Source organism: Manis pentadactyla, chromosome 2 (assembly GCF_030020395.1).
Source record: "Manis pentadactyla isolate mManPen7 chromosome 2, mManPen7.hap1, whole genome shotgun sequence".
Taxonomy (NCBI): Eukaryota; Metazoa; Chordata; class Mammalia; order Pholidota; family Manidae; genus Manis; species Manis pentadactyla.
In genome coordinates, this window is record NC_080020.1 from 206,504,085 (window position 1) to 206,523,019 (window position 18,935).

Sequence of the window (18,935 nt, forward strand, 5' to 3'; positions counted from 1 at the left end):
CATAGGATGGTCCAGAGCCCTAGCCTGTCTTTAGTTCTTCATAATTGCATATGTGACTACCTACTCACTGGTTGTCTCAGAGACTCTTTAAACTCAGTTTAAAATCGAACTCTTCACCTCCTCATCTAAAACCTGCTTCTGAACTCATTATCTCCCAGTAAACAGCCTAACTATTTTATCCTGTTGGTTAAGCCTCAAATCGTGGAATCATCCCTGACACTTCCCACCTTCTCCCTCCTTATACTTAGTTCATCACCAAGTTACCTAAATATCTTGTCAGATCTCCCCATATGTCTTTTTTGCCTTTATTACCATCCTAGTGCAAATCACCACATTTGATGACAGCATAGCAAAGTGGTTGGTGTGGACTGTAGGGTCAGTTTGCTTGGGTTGGAATCTGGTTCTGTCACGCACAAGCTGTTTTAACATTTGAAAGTCACTCATCCTCTCTGTGTCTCAGTTTCTGCATCTGTAAAATGAGACTAATATTCATACCTGTTTTACAGTATAGGTATGCATGAAATGAGTTAATACTTGCAAATGACTTAAAAATAGTGCCTGACCCTTAGAAATAGTGCCTGACCGATTTAGAAATGTTGGCTAATGCTTTATTTTCCACACAAAAACTGAAGTGATCTTTATAAATTCAAATCTGATACTTTGCTGAAAACTCTTCAGTTGGTTACCTTAGCATAAAAATTTTAAGAGATAGAAAAGCTTGGCATCTCTGCCTGCATGCTATTATTTATCACCTTTGCTGCTTTAACCTTTGGGCCAAAAGAAAAAAAGAAAGAAAGGAAAAGGCTTCTGCTCGGTCCTGCAGCCCTGAGTGTAGGCTTGTTAATCATCCAAATGGATTTTGCTTACAGTTTGAGATTTCTGTAAATAGCCCCTTCCCCAAAGCTTGCTTCCCTCAAGGAGGTAGAGAAACAATGATTGCCCTGTCAGTTATAGGAACACTGTGGCCAGGCGTAGGTTGACGCGAGTCAACTAACCAGGGACCCAGAGTTCCTCAGCTTTCTTGCACCCTCGCTGGCCCCCAGAGGCATGCAGCTTCAGTTACCTAAACTGCTTGCACTCCTGCTTCCCTTCCCCTAGCATCAAGGCAGCTTGAAATCAACCCTGAGTTAACATGGTACTTTAGGACATTAGTCTGCCATCTCCTTGGTCTGCTGGCTTTCAGAACAAAGTCTCTTTCCTTACCCCAACATCCTGTCTTTCAACTCACTGGCCTGTGGTATGGCAAGTGGAATGAGTTTGGTCCTGGTAACAAGACCAGTTCTTTATTTGATCAATAAATATGAGAGATGCCCTCACAAAAAAAAAAAAGGACAGACTTCCAATGGTAAAATAAATAAGTAACCGGGATGTAATGTATAGCATAAGGAATATAGTCAAGATATTGTAACAGCTTGGTAGGGTGATAGCTGGAACCTAGAATTATGTATATGAATGTTTTATCAGTGTGTTGTACACCTGAAACTAATGTAATGTAATACTGTGCGTCAACTACCCTTCAATAAAAAATAATTATCTACAAAAAAAGAGACCAGTTCTTTAAAGTGACCTTCAAAGGCCCTACCTAATCTGGCCCTTACCTATTTCACCTCATTTTATTTACTGCTGGCCCCAGGGCCATATGGTAGTGTCCCTACCTGTCAAATGAAGATAACTTTAGTGTTTATCTCATAGGGATATTGTAAAGATCGAGTTAATGCATGTAAAGTGCAATGCTTTTATTGAGTTACTTTCCTCTTGCTCATTGGTGTCAGCTATATTGGGCTTCTTTCAACAAATCAAATGCACTGTGTACTTTTCTTCTTCAGTTTTACAAATTTTGCTTAAAAAACATGGAATAATCTTCTTATAACTAATTTGTTCTCTTCCTTCACATTTTCATCTGGCTGCATTCTCATAAAAATGCAGCATTAATATGGTTATTGCCATATACTAAAAACTGTATTATTCAAATAACCTTTTTCTCCTATAATGAAAGTGTATATATTGGTTCCCTTAAACTCGAATACAATCAGCTCATTGGCTGTAATGTTACACACTATGAGTTCACATGAAAGTATATATGAGCTGGTTCCAACCCCTCCTATTTTTTGTTACTTCATGTCCTGCAGCTAGAGGGAAATCTGGGAAAGGAGATAACAGAGATAATGGTAGAATTTTCCATTACAGAGAACAACTGCAAGTGCTAAAATTAACACACACTGAGCAACAGTAGCATATTGAGGACCGGCAGAGTAGAGGGAGAAAGACGTGGTACATGCAAAATAGTTAAATCTTGTTTGAAAAAGTTAAGAAAACATGGTCTCCAAAAATTAAAACACAAATGTACTGGACCTCTTTAACCTCCTTCATTTCTCTTGTTTTTCTGGCACAATGCCCAGATTTTTTCCCCTGTCATGTTTATAAAAAAGTAGTGTACCTCATTTCAATTCTTTTGAGAACTGACGTTATATTTAAGGACTATCAGATGGAGGTTTGCGAGGGGAGGTGCTGTTCTGGACGACTCAAGCCTAAATGAAGGTTGGCTGTCTTCCACTTAGCAAAGGATCCGCCTAGAAACCAGTAGTCTCTTGCATAGTTGGCAAGAATAGCCAGTTAATAAAACTGTTCTCCCCTTCCCCACCCCCCAACCCCCGCAATGGCCATTTCTACTAAATGAAGATTACATTCATTGTTTGAAATTTCGTTCCTACCTTAGGAATGGGGGCACCATTGTTATTAAAGAAAAAGGAAGAGGTGGGGGAGGAGGAGAAAGGGGCAGGGGAAGAAGGAGGAAGAGAAGAAGGAGAGGACGGAGGAGGAGACAACCTGTTGAGTAGAGCTTTCTTTTATTCACTGGAAATTTTTTATTTTTTAATTTATTTTTTATTTTGGTATCATTAATCTACAATTACATGAGGAACATTATTTTTACAAGACTCCCCCCATCACCAAGTTCCCCCCACATACCCCATTGCAGTCACTGTCCATCAGCGTAGTAAGATGCTATAGAGTCACTACCTGTCCTCTCCGTGCCCCCCCAACATTATGCATACTAATCGTAGTGCCCCCTTTCTTTCCCCCCTCCCTTACCACCCGTCCTCCCCAGTCCCTTTCCCTTTGGTAACTGTTAGTCTATTCTTGGGTTCTCTGAGTCTGCTGCTGTTTTGTTCCTTCAGTTTTTTCTTTGCTCTTATACTCCACAGATGAGTGAAATCATTTGATGCTTGTCTTACTCCACCTGGCTTATTTCACTGAGCATAATACCCTCTAGCTCCATCCATGTTGTTGCAAATGGTAGGATTTGTTTTCTTCTTATGGCTGAATAATATTCCATTGTGTATATGTACCACATCTTCTTTATCCATTCATCTACTGATGGACACAGGTTGCTTCCATTTCTTGGCTATTGTAAATAGTGCTGCGATAAACATAGGGGTGCATATGTCTTTTTCAAACTGGGCTGTTGCATTCTTAGGGTAAATTCCTAGGAGTGGAATTCCTGGGTCAAGTGGTATTTCTATTTTGAGTTTTTTGAGGAACCTCCATACTGCTTTCCACAATGGTAGAACTAATTGCACAGTGTGGGAGGGTTCCCCTTTCTCCACAACCTTGCCAACATTTGTTGTTCTTTGTTTTTTGGATGGTGGCGATCCTTACTGGTGTGAGGTGATATCTCATTGTGGTTTTAATTTGCATTTCTCTGATGACTAGTGATGTGGAGCATCTTTTCATGTATCTGTTGGCCATCTGAATTTCTTCTTTGGAGAAGTGTCTGTTCAGCTCCTCTGCCCATATTTTGATTGGATTATTTGATTTTTGTTTGTTGAGGTGCATGAGCTCTTTATATATTTTGGATGTCAACCCTTTATTGGATATGTCATTTATGAATATATTCTCCCATACTGTAGAATGTCTTTTTGTTCTATTGGTGGTGTCCTTTGCTGTACAGAAGCTTTTCAGTTTGATGTAGTCCCAGTTGTTCATTTTTGCTTTTGTTTCCCTTGCCTGGGAAGATATGTTCATGAAGAAGTTGCTCATGTTTATGTCCAAGAGATTTTTGCCTATGTTTTTTTCTAAGAGTTTTATGGTTTCATGACTTAAATTCAGGTCTTTGACCCATTTCAAATTTACTTTTGTGTATGGGGTTAGACAATTATCCAGTTTCAATCTCTTACATGTAGCTGTCCAGTTTTGCCAGCACCAGCTATTGAAGAGGCTGTTGTTTCCCCATTGTATATCCATGGATCCTTTATCATATATTAATTGACCATATATATTTGGGTTAATATCTGGACTATTCTGTTCCACTGGTCTGTGGGTCTGTTCTTGTGCCAGTACCAAATTGTCTTGATTACTGTGGCTTTGTAGTAGAGCTTGAATTTGGGAAGCGAGATACCCCCTGCTTTATTCTTCCTTCTCAGGATTGCTTTGGCTATTCAGGTCTTTTGTGATTCCATATGAATATTGAAACTATTTGTTCCAGTTCATTGAAGAATATTGTTGGTATTTTGATAGGCATTGCATTGAATCTGTAGATTGCTTTAGGCAGGATGGCCATTTTGACAATATTAATTCTTCCTAGCCAAGAGCATGGAATGAGTTTCCATTTGTTAGTGTCCTCTTTAATTTCTCTTCACTGGAAATTTTAAAAGAGCAAAGGATAAAGAAGGGATGGAGTTGGTGGGGAGAATGGAAGGGAATGTGCTAAAAAATCAGTTTATCTTTGCTTCGAGAAATGCAAGTTGATCATCAATATTCTTAAGAGAAGTCTTGCTGCAACTTCAGAGCTGTATTAGTTTAATCTCCTGCTGTTAGGTTTTTTTCATTGTTGTAATAAATAATGCTGTAATAAACATGGGGACTCATGTATTTTTTCAAATTAATCATTTTGTTTTCTTTGAGTAAAATCCGAAAAGTGAAATTACTGGGTCACATGGCATTTCTATGGTTTGTTTTTTGAGGAACCTCCATACTGCTTTCCATAGAGGCTGCACCGATTTACAATCCTCCCAGTGGTGTAAGAGGGTTCCCTTTCCTCCACATCCTCATTAACACTTATTTCTTGTCTTGTTGGTATTCGCCATTTTGAGTGGTGTGGAGCAGTATCTCACTGTAGTTTTGATTTGCATTTCCCTGATGAAGTGATATTGAGCATCTTTTCATGAGTCTATTGGCCATCCATAGCTCTTCTTTGTAAACAGATCTATTCAGGTCCTCTGCCCGTTTTTTTGATGTTAACTTTTATGAGTTCTTTATATATTTGGATATTAGCCCCTTATTGGATATATCATTTGGGAATATATTCTTCCATTCATGGGTTGCCTTTTTGTTTTGTTAATGGTTTACTTTGCTGTGCAGAAGCTTTTTAGTTTAATGGAGTCCCACTTGTTTATTTTTACTCATTTCCCTTGCCTGAGGAGACACATCCAGAAAAGAAGTTATTAATGTTCATGTTCGATTTACTGCCCATGTTCTTATAGGAATTTTATAGGTTCTAGGACTTATGGGTTCTTAAACAGCTACCATTAAATTTAATTATATTTTATAGTGTGTTATGAATTATTGAAAGGAACTGTTGGACATGTCTTCTATTAGGGAAAAAATACCTTCTGACCTTCAAAACGTAAGATTACTTAAATCCTTCAGATGAAAAAATATGCCATTGTTGCCTAATTGTCCTCTTGGTACTCTGGTAGCTCTGATTAAAGGAGGAGGCAATGTGTTAATGGAAAGATCAATGAGATAACAGTCTGGAATTCTGGTTTCTAGTTTTGGCTGTGCCACTCACTCAAAGCCTCATTGTGGACAAGTCTCAACTTCTTTGGATTTCAGTTTCTTGAGCTGTAAAATGAGAGGATTGGGCAGTATCTCAAAGGATACTTAGAGCCAAAATACGATACAGGAAATTTGGCCAGGCCTGGATCAAATTTTTATTATAAAGAATGAATTCATAAAGCAGAAACATTCAGTAAGTGGGAGAAGAGAGCTTGCCATGTTTATTTGCTACCAGAACAGATACAATGTGTTTCCTGTCCTTTTCACAAGTAGCCATGGGAAGAGAGGGGGGAGAGGACAGGGACAGGATGTCCTTCCCTGACATGCCACTCACCAGTCTGTATCTTTAAATTTTTCATGACCATCAGTTCTGATACCCCAGAAATCCATCGCACAAAAGAATTAAAATAAGTTGTTACTGGGACCAAATTAAGTGTTTGATTTCATTCCCATTTGTTAATTTTTTCAGGCATTTTCATTTCATTATAGCTGTAGCGTTAATTTATAGTGTGAATTTAACTATACTTCGGGGGAAGGGTAACATTGATAGAAAAAACTTGAAAATACTCTGGTGTGCCTTTGGTAGGATTATACAGTTGCAAGTTTGCAGGTCAACCGTGGAAGAAGCTGGGAATCGGACAAAAAAAAGGGAAAAGTGCGTGGACACCTAAGACAGTTACAGGGAACAGAAAGGGACTTTTTTCAGGGTAGCGCAGCTTTAAGGCACCGTGAGAATTATATACTTGCCAGTCTCCTTTGATGACTGTGTGTCATTTATCTTTCTATTTCCAGAGACACAAATAACTGATAATCAAGTATTTGTTGAATTGAAATTCAGAGTAAAAACTGAGCGGCAAGAAGGGAGGAGAAAGACCTAAGTAACAGAACTGTGGATATCTTAAACTTTTACAGGATTTACTGCCAGATTAACTACCAAGGGAGAGGGACTTAAGGGGAGCAGAGTTTCAGATGAGGTGTCAACAGACTGGCATTTGGAAGAAGCTGAAAGCTGCTAGTCTAGGAGAAACAGTGATCAGTGTTCCTTACAAGTTAAGACTCATCAGGCAACAGGTTTGAACCGCCAAGTGAACAAGAAAGGGAGGAGCGACAGCGATACGCAGATTAGGGAAGAACTGAGAGCTTCTAGGGTCAGAGAAACACCTCAGTGGGAACCAAAGGGAGAGAGGTCGGCTTCCGTGGGCAGGAGAACCCCCACCCAGGGGCCGGACCAGCGACTCCGCTTTGAATTTGTTTCTTAACAGAACTACCAGGAGACCCTAAAAATTATGCAGCCTCGGAGACTATCTTGGCCGATAACTTCCGTGCGCGTGCGCGCAACAGGGAGCACGGCGCGAGGACTTCCGCGTGCGAGGGCGACCGGAGCGCCGCCGGCCGGGCCCGGTCCCCACGCTGAGGAAACCAGCGTTCCCGATACCGCCGCCGCCGCCGCCGCCGCAGCAGCAGCTGCGGCAGGGGCCGGCCGGGGCCGCGCCCGCGCCCGAGCCCAGCGCAGCCCCACAGGCCGCCGCGGTCGACCCCGCCCGCGCCCCGCGACTACATTTCCCGGCAGGCCCCGGGCTGCCCGCGCGCCGCAGTTGACCCATTTCCCGGCCCGTCCCGGGCTCGGCCGGCCCCCGCGCCCAGGCGGCTGCTCCCTGCTGACTGGGGTGTGGGCGGGGAGCGGCGGAGGGAGGAGGAGGCGCTGCTGGCCGCCGCGGTCGCCTCCGCTGCTGGGCGCCTGGGCAGCTCCCCGGTTTCTGCGGCCGCCATGGACGAGCAGGCGGGTCCCGGCGTCTTCTTCAGTAATAACCACCCGGGCGCCGGCGGTGCCAAGGGTCTCGGGCCTCTGGCGGAGGCTGCACCGGCCGGCGACGGGGTGGCTGCGGCGGGGGCGGCCAGAGCTCAGTACAGCCTGCCGGGGATCCTGCACTTCCTGCAGCATGAGTGGGCCCGCTTCGAGGTGGAGAGAGCCCAGTGGGAGGTGGAGCGGGCGGAGCTGCAGGTAAAGACCCTCCCGGCCTTCTTCATCCCGCCTCTTCGCTCCTTCCGCCCCGCCCCGGACCCTTCCCCCCCACCTCTGCTTCAGCCCTCGCTCTCCCCTCCCTCTTCGCTCCGGCCCATCCTTCTCAGCACCTCGTTCCCGTCCTCTCTTCACCTTTGCCTTCCGTTGACCCCACTTCTTGACTCAGGTTCCCACCCCCGCCGCTGATGCGTGGTTTGCCCTCCCCGCTCCTTTTGGTCGGCCGCTTCCTTCTCAACTCTTAAGTCTCATTGCAACTCTCTTGCCATCCCACATTTTAGATTATCCCTTTCAGTTTACTAATTGAGCTGACAGTAGTTTGAGAGGCGGCGGGCAAATCATCCTCTGCCCTAGTGATTCGCGCCCTAGGTCTAGAGACGTTCCTCGCCAAAGGCATGGGCGGTTGGCTCCTCTCCTCTTCCTAAAGGAAGGTGATCAAAGCGGACCGCAGAAGTCCAGGCCTTGACTTGAGGCAAGCAGCTAATGTTGGGCGAAAGTGTTACTAGGAATATCTGCTCCCTTTTTATGTATGTAAATGTTTCTTCTCTTTCCTCTCTCTCACCCCCTCCTGCGTTTCATTTAGGTATTTCAGATTCATGGATTTTGAGTGGAGGGCATAGATGATCACGGTCAGATGATGGTTCAGAGATGGTTTCCTGTTTACAGAATCTAAAACTTCTTAAGGATTAAGTTGATGTTCAGTGTTTTGTGAGGTTAACTTGTCCTTTGAAGGGAACTAAAAGGGACTTTAAAGTTGGCTACATTTCCTTGCATAAACTGCAAGATAAAGTATATCCAGGGAGGAGCTGTTGTGAGGCTCTTAGAAGTTGGACAGTGAGGATGATACTTTACAGGCCATTCTGAATTGGTATGTAGGTTTCAGTGGTCTTAAAACTAAAAGGCATATACCAATTTCACAGGCAACTTAGAGAACTATGTGGCTGTGTCTTTCTGTTTTACAGGCTAATCCTCTGTAGGCTTATGAAATCTGAGTATAGGTTTGGTTGGTGAAACACTTAAGAGTTAAGATGCTACCAGTGTTTATTTGTTTTTTTTGTAGCATGTATTTTCTATGGCACTTGAAAAAAAGAAAGGGAGAAATATATTAAATAGAATCATGTGCTGGAACAGGCTGCTTTGGTGGTGTGGAAGTGGCTGTGGAAATTCTAGCCAGCAGACAGTTTTTGTAGTGGACAGGGTTTGCTGTATTTGCTGCTAGCTCTGTGGCCTTCAGGAAATCCTTTAACCTCTCTGAACTTCAGTTTCATCATGTATTTATTCAGCACATTATCAAGTGCAGGTGTGTGTCTCTAGGCCCTGGAATTAACAAAACTGACAAAGCTTCTGCCCTCCTAGAGCTTGTGTTAGTTGGGAGGCAAACAATCAGCAAATGTAGCTGTATTATATTCTGACCCAGAAGGGTAACTGCTATGAGAAAAATAAATCAGGGTACAAGAATAGAGTGTGATAGGCACAGCTATTTCAGATGGGGTGGCCAGGAAAGGCCTCTGGGAGGAGTTGAATGAAGTGAGGAAGTGACCCATACTTTGTAAGATTCCTTCTGATTCTTTCGTTATACATTAATTTTCTTTGGGAACTTTTCCATCCTGTTACGTTGCTTTAGGGTCTAGTCTGTTGATATTTGTAATTTTTCTCATAATGAATCTGTGTGTGTATAATAACCAGCAGACTTGAATGCTTCTTTCAAATATAATAGTAATTCACCATTATTAGCAATGCATTCTGTAAATGAGCTTGTGGATTTCAGATTTAGGAAGTGTTAAAGGCAGGCTTTAACTTGAATGTTGTACAGTTGCGGAGAATGATTTTTGTATGTGGCTGCTTAAACTTTAATTTATTTCCCAGTTGAGGGAATTTAAGATAAGTCCTGCTAATTTGGTTAAAAATAAGAAAAGTCATACCTTCCTACCTGTGGAAGTTTGGGAATTTCCAACCCATCTAACCTCCTGTCGTGATGTGCCCTGACCCATGTCCTCATCTGCTCCCCACATGCCTGCAATATTTAAACATTTCAACTTACTTGTAATTATGATCACTTCAATTTTATGTATGTACACGTGCGTGCACTCACACAATTTCCTGGATTATTTATGGCAAATATTAAACTTAAGGATAGGTTTCCTCACTGGCGCTCATCATATTAAGGGCACTACATTTTCACAGTATTTTCTTATTTGTGCTCAAATTAAACATCCATAGAGAAACTTAAAGAATATGTCATATTTTTCAAACAGAACAAATATGTATTTTGGGGGTAGAGAGTTTGTAGAAATCTATGGTCTTGACCCTCTTATTAGCATAATTGAAAATGTATGTTTTAAATAATTTCTTTAAAATCAATCCCATCACCATTGGAATTTTCTAGATAAACAGTAGGAAATGAGAGTTGAATAAATGATGTTGAAATTTGGATCAATTGGTGTCCTATTCATTTTTGAAATCTCTCTTCAACAAAAATACCTTTAAGGTTAAGTCTAATTTGTCCCATCAGGAACCTGTCAGTCTTGCTCTTTGAAGTTGCCAGGCAGAGTTGTGAAAGGCATCCGAGCCTTCATCTATCTGGCCTGCCTTCACTACTTCCTCCCTTCTTAGTAAGTATCTGGGAATAAAGAATCGGCCATATGGTGCCAAAAACTTATTTGCCACTTTTCTCCCTTGTGCATCTTAGTTAATATAAGACTTTTCTTTTACTTTTTGGTAATCTCCCTCCCTCGCCACCAGTACCTCTCAGATGAGAATATGTAATCCATGGGAAAAGAATGGTCAAAATTATTACTGAGCTTTATATCTGTAAAAGGAATTGGAGATGGAATATTGATCATAACATCTGAGAGAATATTCTGTATGTGAGACATTTGGGTTAGGTGACCTCAAAGAAACATGCAGTCTAGTTGGAGTGACAGAACAGACAAAACGCAGAAGAATCAAAGTGTTTCTCATTTGCAGGGTTTAAATTTTCTTAGACTAGAGAAGAGCTAGCTGTGAAGGGGGAGAATAGCAGGTAGAAAGAGCTTTATGAGAACCCTACTAATGAGAAGCTAAGGCTCAGTATTTGAAAATTACTGACTTTAAGGAAAGCAAGCCTGTAAATTAATAAAAATTACTGTTCCTAGTTTTTGATGTAATATGTGTGTGAAGTAGGGGAGGCACTGCTCTTTACCTGGAAATGCTAGAATTGTGTGAAAAAGGTGCTCTCATTGAAGTCACTTAGGGCATGTGGTGTGGAGGCTGTACACTGGAGTGTTTATGAATCTGGGTTTTGGCATTATTGGTTTATATTTTCATTCAACAAATGTTTTGCAGTGACCTGCTACATGCTAGGTCCTGTTCTAGGCACCGGAGAAGCAACAATGATGAAAACAGATCCTCCCTCATGAAGCTTTAATTGTCGAAGAAGACAGGCAATAATAAATATTTACATACATAAAATGTTGGATGGTATTAAGTGCCATTATAAAGTGGTAAGTGGGAGATGGAGTGCCTGAGAGGGCAGAGCCAGAAAGAAAACCTTAATTGATAAGGTGCCATGTGAGCAAAGACCTGAAAAAGTGAAATCAATCAGGGATATCAAATCAGTTATAGGCAAAGAGAACAGTAGGGAGAAGGGAGCGTGCTTGGAATGTTTGAGGAATAATGAGGCAAGTGTGGCTAGATTAGAGGAGGAGAACAAGAAATGACAGAGGTTACTGGGTCTTGCCCATTGTAAGGACTCTAGATTTTACCCCAGCAAGATAAGCATCTGTTGAAATGTTTTGAACAAAGGAGTGACACCATCATCTTTAAAGGGAACCTTTGCAAGGGTTCAGAATAGACTTAGAGGGAAGACAAGGGTAGAAGAATGGGGGAGTCTCATTAGGACACTGTATTTTAATAATCCAGACCGGAGATGAACCAGTCCAGAGATGAACTAGGGTCATAGAGATATGTAGATATAGATTTTGATACATATCCCAAATATAGAAGATTCTGAGTACATTTTTGAAGGTAGAACTAGCAAAATGTGCTGAAGGATAGGATGTAAGTTTGAAAGAAGTTTGAAAATGACTCAAAATTATTTTGACTGAGCAGCTTCATAGGACTGTTGAAAAGATTTACTGAGCCTTTAAATGGACACAGTAAGCACTTAAAATGACAGTTTATTTTTTGTTATTATAACATACTTACAATTATAGTGAAAGGCAACATTGCATAGGTCTGGATTTAAATCTTCACTGTAAAACTTTCTAGTTTATTTTATGCCAAGAATACATGTTTGCATAATTCAGACTTCTCAGAAAAGTAGTTTCCTCATGTATAAGGTGAGGGTAATAAAATAATAAACTTGGTGAGAACTGAATGAGATGTTTTAAAGTACCTAGCAGAGGCCTAATATGTAACACAAAGTAAGCACTGAATAAATACATGGTAGCAAGTATGTGATAGATTTGTACTCTCCTTTATCTCCTTGTTGCCAGAAAAAAGCAGAGTCTTCAGTCATGAACTCTTCTTAGGCTAGAGCAGGTCAGTGCCATCCTGGGATCATGCAGTCTAATATTCTGGGTCTGATGGTGGCAGTAAGGGACGTTTAGTAGGAGTGAATTGTTGCCTTCAGTGTCAGCCTCAAATCATTGATCATATACTCAAATGTTACTTGTTTCCTTAACAACTACTGTCTTGTGATTTGTGTAAACTTTTCTGAATGTCTTTATCTTAGCCTTGCATGGCTTCTTGGGTAACAAATTGTATACATTTACTAACCACTCTATAAAACTAGTCCTTGGTTTTATTTGTCCCTGTAAACCACTTCCTTTAAACTTGGAATGTTTCTGTAAACAGGTTCATTTTTCATCCTACTCTTACCTGGATAATTTTATAATCTTTAATTATATTTTGGAAAGATTTATAGAGGTTTACTCTTTTAAAACATATCCTACTATTTGTACCTTCACTTCAGTGCTTCTTAGCTTTAGCTGCAGTTGTAGAATAATCTGGGGAAACTTTTAAAAATATTCATTTCCTGGTCTCTACCCAGACCAATTAAATCAGAATCTTAGGAGTTAGGGCCCCTAAGGATTGAGAACCACTGCTGTAGCTGTTCGTTTCTGATTTTACATGTATAGTTTGGTGATTTCAACACCTGTGTTAGTATTCCAGATATGGATGGCTCTTTAAAGAATTTGGGATATAATTCCTGTTATATTTCTGTTATTCTTTCTGATACTCGCTAGCATTTATTTTTCGCCAGCAGAATATTATAATTGGAATTTCTTCCCTCTTGACTGAGAGATCTAAGGAAAGGTTAATCTTTGAGCTGAAATGAACTTTGGAAATAATCACCTACAACCATTTGCAGGTAAAGTGAGGTCCACAGAGAGGTTAAATGACCAAAAATGAAATAGGTTTTGTACAAACTCTATCACTTAAGTCTCTGGACACCTTTACAGTATCCAAGAAGAGCCTTCAAATACACTATCTTGCTTGATCATTACCACCTTCTGAGGTAATCAGGGTCACACTAATGCTTAATCATTTTTCTTGTTATTTAAAACAAGTCAGAGATTTTTCTGTGTTTTGCTGTTTTCTAGCTTATTTTATTGGCTACATTTAAGATTTTCTTTTGCCTTTGGTGTTCTGTAGTTTCATTATGATGTGTCACGGTATAACTTTATTTTTATTTGAGTCTTCGTTTGGCTCCTTGAATCTGTGGATTAACATCTCATTAGTTCTGCAAAATTCTTAGTCATTATCTCTATAGATTTCTCCTCTATCTCAGTCTCTATTCTTCTGGGTCTCTGATTACGTGTTTCTTATGCCATCTTTATTTGCTATTTTATATCTTTCCATCTCTACCTGCTTTGTTTGATTTATCTTCCAGTCCATCAGTTTTCTCTTCAGTTGAATCTAATCTTTGAATCTAATCTTTGAAGACCATCCAATGAATTTTTCACTTCGATTACTGAAGTTCAGTTTGGTTCCTTTTTAAAGATGCTGGATTTTTTCTTAATAGTTTCCTGTTCCCTGTAGATATATTCAGGGTTATCTTTTATTCTTTCAATCTAGTAAGTATAGTTATTTTATAGTTGGTGTCTCTGTATTTCCTGTGTGTGAGATCTTGGAGGTCCCTTTCTGTGGCCTCTTGTTTTTGCTGGTTATTGCTCATGATGACTTGTTTTTGTGTGTGTGTTCATAGTTATCTGTGTGTGTTGCTCACTGTCCTTGAGAAAGTGTAAGACTAATCTGAGACCTCAGATAAAGGTATCTTCTTCAGAAAGTTTTTGCATTTGCTTCTGATAGGTTTTTAGAGGCATTACCAATCCAGACCAATTTAAAACAATTCATTGGTTGAGGTTTGGACCACCCAACTGATGCACATTTTGGTTGTGAATACGTTTGAGAGCTACTGTACTTCTGTTTCACCTTTACCTCGGAAGTATAAGCCCTTTTAAGGTTTTAGCTAAATGTAGGGCATATTACTTGTACTTCCCACTGTGGATGACCCTGGTCTTTGATTTTTGCCCTTTGGGTTCTGCAAGGCTGTCCAAACTAAAGTTCAGATTTGTTCTGATTGGCTAGTACCCAAAACGCAAAAGTGGCCTGTGTTCCCATACCTTGCTGGGTTCCCATTTTCCCTTATATTTTGGCCAAATAATTTTTTCCTTCTTACAAGCTTTGCTTTCTGAAATGAGGGTAAAAATATTTTATCCAGAAATTTCAGCTGTTTTTGGTAGGAGAGTTATTTCAAGGCACTATTATTAGAAATTGAACTATCTTAAACTTTCAAAAAGTGACAAATAAGAATGGTCCTAGTAATTATCTGGGGAGCTATATCATTGATAACATCTCTTTATCATGAGATATACTTATTTAGCTCTTAATTTTACTATCAAAATCTGCTTTTCTTATTCCATTGCTAGTGGGAGACTACACTCTTTCTTCAAAATCTTGGTAAATTAAGCAGAATTTAAAACAGAACAAACTCTTTTACTAATCAGTCTTTGAAAGTCCAAATAATACGGACTGATTTCCCTTTTTCAGCCTACTACTAATGTCAGCTAAACATTTTGGTTTATGAATGTTATTAGTTGTATCCAGGTTTCAATTTTGGGCCATTAGAAATAAACTTGCCCTTGGGATTTTGGGGGTTTCTTGCTTTGTTGATAATTTGACCGAACAATCTATTGCCCATTGTAGTTTGGCCATGGAAATTGTGGACCTTACCCCCATCATGTCCTATTTATAGTTTTCTGGGTCTCATTTTTATTTATAAATTGTGGATGATTATATGCTCACCCAGCAGAGTAGCTCTAAGGTTTTAAAAAGTTGAAGTGTGCAAAGTACATGACTGATAAATAGGTGTCCAGTGAATGGTTTGCTCTTGTTGGTTAGAAAGATAAGCATTTAAATAGAATGCATTTGATTTTATTACTTATTTAAATCAAATTTTAGAAGCCAAGAACTAATCTAAGTGATCCATTTGGCATAGTAGCTACTTAAATTCACTTTGCAATATTAGTGGTGGTTTAAGGAAATAAACTGACAGTTTATTGAGAATAGGGGACAGCAGAGATGGCAGTAGTAGGTAGTAATGGTTTGTAAGTATTGAGGACTGGAATAGTAATAGAGGAAAATTGGAGTTTGGGAGAGAAACCTGAGGCAAGAGAGATAGAGGTTGGGGGAGGGGATAGAAGAAAGGCAAAGACTGAGAAGGGAGAAGAGAGGTACCCGTCTTTAATCCTAAAGTAGTCTTCATTTTAGCACTTGTCATTGTAGACTTCTCTAACTGACAGGGACACACACACACACACACACACACACACATAGGCACGCTGCCCGCTGCCCGCTGCCCACACCCACCATCTCTACTTTCTGTCTTCTATCCCCTTCATTAGACTAAGAATATTTTACATCTTGAGGGACTTAGAATTTAAGTAGTCTCATCCTTTGTTTTATCAGTAAAGGCTAGAGAGATGAAATGATTTGTCCTAGACCATTCTGTGCATTGGTGTGGATTTAGTTTAGAACCCAGAAGTCCTAGTACCTGGCCATTGTTTTCTAAACCACATCTTCTCCTTTTACTGGTCCTGCACCCTAAGTAGCTGCTTCTGATCTGAAGTAGCCAAGTGTATTATAATATTTATATAATAATGTATTCTTTGAATAGCTGTCATAATTTAAAGTAAATTCTTATCACTTCAGATTTTTCAAGTAGAATAACTTAGTGAAACAATTACATTGTAAGGGGCTGTGTTCCTCAAAGGTGTTTAGCAATATATCACTCTAGTTTCTTGTAATAATGTTATTTTTGTATAAGGAATACTAAGATAAAAATGCATCTTTTAAAAAATATGCATATTTGGATCTTTTTCACCTTGTTGAAGGTAACATTAAGTTCTGCATGTTTTTAAATATAATTTGTGTTTATTGATCATACATCAAATTTTGTGTAGTGCTTTGGTTATTAGGTTATTTTTAGTGTATCTATTTTATATATGCTATGTTTGAACGGAATAATATGTCAAACATGTATTTGCTCTTCTGCAGTAAGGTATTTGAAGAAATACAATCGCTTTCTTTGGCAGACAATACTGTTTAACCTTTATTATACAAGTACCTTATCTGAACAAGATGATGGACTACTAGAAAATACTGATATGTAAGAAGGAAAATTTATTGTAGTGTTGGCTAGAAGCAGTATGGCACAAGGAAAAATGAGTAGGTTTTTTTTCTTTTGGAGATAATACAGGGAGATTTTCTCTGTATAGAAAAGAAAAGATATAGAAGCCCTGAGTTAAGGTGAACTTTGCAAAATATTAAGGTTGGGTGGAATAGGTATTTTGGGTGTGGCAATAACTACACTATAGAGAGCCAAGGAAAGGGCCAGGTGTGTGTTACACACAGAGTTCATTAACACACATTTACATGTGACAAAAATTGGATCCAATACTGGCATATCTAGTTAGGATGTCATATTCCACAAGGTGATACCAATTTCACCTGATGGAAAATTACAGCTTAGTCTGGGACTTGCTCTCAATTTTTAAATTTATACTTCCTAAATGAGAAGGTTATGCAGTGAGCAAAGGAGCCTAAATTATGGACACAACCAAAACCTGCTCCTAGGAATGTGGGTTCATATAAAGCTAAAACAGAACAAGGAGGAGCCTGGGGATCTGGGTCAGCAAACTTACTGAACTTGAAAGTGTAGTTAGGGAAGATGGTACTGTGGTCCCAGTACTTTGTTATTTCCTCTCTTCCTTCCTTCTTTACTCTCCAATAATTATAGTTTCATTTTTTGAGCACTGACCATGTGCCAGATATAGTACAAAGCACTTTACATGTATAATCTATTTTAGTCTTTGCAGAACTATATGTAGTAGGTATTAACAATCATTCCTTAATTTATAGGTGAGGAGAGAAGCTAAATAATTTGCCATAAGAAAAATTTGAGTGGTGGGCCTGGGCATGGTAAATAGAAGGAAATATTTTGACATTTTTCTTGTTCTCTCATGGTTGGGATGTGCAGGGCTGGGGTATTTTCTCTCCCTTGTCTGCCTGATGAATTTCTAATCATCTTCTATGATTTAGTTTAGTTTCTTTGGGAAACCTCTCTGGCCTCCAGGCACAGTGAAGCTTCATGCTCCCTTAACAGTTTGTATATATGAGACAGAAGCATTGTTGTCCAGCACTGTCCAGGCCAGACTGGTGGTTGGACAGTTAATCTGAAAAGATGGCTGAAGTGACACCTAAATAATTTAATTAAAAAATATATGAACACATAATCAGTTGCCACTGTAAGACCAAGCCCACCACACTTCACTTTTTTTTTTAGAGTGCAGATTGGAGTTCAGTGTTAATCTTTTTTGAATAAGCTGCAATTATAATGCATTGCATATGATTTCTGACTTGGGTTTTCCCTGTGTAAAGTGCATTGAGTGCATATTCCTAGGTTTTTATGACTTTTCCCCAGTCTTTTATGGTGGTTACACCCATGACTAATTTGACAGCAATATTTTTCGTAGGTCTCCTTTATTATTTTGTCTTTCCAGTGCATTCAACTTAGTCTTTCTTTTCATACCCATATTTTATTGGTTTATGTGATATTTAATTGAATTATCTAATCAAAGTAACAAGTGCAACTGGCAAACAAGTTTGGGAGAAAACTTGGTTTACTTTTGGTGAGCTTACGTAACTCTCCTGTGGTAACTGCAGCATGAGTGAACCATGTATAAGAGTATGAAGAATAGCATACTCTCCTTGTGAATAGTTAATATGCCCTGGGCTCTTTGGGCAGTGTTTTACAAAGGCTCTAGAGGATACTGATTAATCCCTAGGGTTGGTTAAGAGAGGATTAATGGTGAGAACTTCTGTATCTCAATTACACCTCTTATACTTTTGTTTCCTCACTAGATTCTGAGTCACTTAAGGGCGTTTTTATTTCCTTAAGGTCCAGGAGTGACTGACAAATAGTAGCTGATTAATAAATGGTTCTAAAATGAGTGAGTCATACATTGTTCCTGGATGTATGTTAAATACATGTGTCTGAATGTGTATATCCTGTCAGCTAAATCATGTCTGTAAGGACAGGTCCTATATCTCAGACATATTTCATATTTATGTATGTCGTGATTGCAGTGAGTGTGTAATACATGTTGGTACACAGGGGAGCAGTGTATCTACCCCTCTTGCTGGTAGCCAGTTCTCCTTATGACTTCCACTGGAAAGAGCCTTTTAGAGAAATATTCCGTGTGTAGAGCATTGCCCGGACCTTGCCAAGTCATTCTGACAGCTCATTTTAGGGTTGCTTTTGGCTCCTTGATTACAACTTGATGTTAGCTGCGTCAACTGGTGCTTGGGTTTTGGTAGTTGTGAAGGTAGGTTTGTTTGCTTCTCCCTTCTCAGTTAAACACTAACTTCCAGGAAACGCCTTTGGCAGCACGTCCTGAAAAGGCTCTGCAATCCGCAGGGTCATGTAACTTTTTTTTTTTTCCCCTAAAGCCCGTACCTTCAAGTTTTATACACTTTTCTTATTCCTTCTAAGTAAAGAATTGGATATTTTTTTGTGTGAAAATAAATCTTATTTAAAATAAAATATCCTGTCATCATTACTTTGCATTCTACTTTTCCAATAATGTTTATTCCT

The 18,935-nt window shown here is 39.6% G+C and overlaps 1 protein-coding gene across 2 annotated transcripts in view; it reads left to right on the plus strand.

Annotated features, from left to right (window-relative positions):
- The first annotated feature begins 7,405 nt into the window (after positions 1-7,405).
- STRN (striatin) overlaps positions 7,406-18,935 on the plus strand; it is a 117,193-nt gene continuing 105,663 nt past the window's right edge. Inside the window, exon 1 of one of the 2 annotated variants that reach the window (XM_057497282.1) lies at positions 7,406-7,777. In XM_057497282.1, the coding sequence (XP_057353265.1) occupies positions 7,544-7,777 (234 nt within the window). In that variant the 5' untranslated portion in view covers positions 7,406-7,543. The remainder of the gene's footprint in view (positions 7,778-18,935) is intronic. The other variant, XM_036931580.2, reaches the window with a different exon arrangement.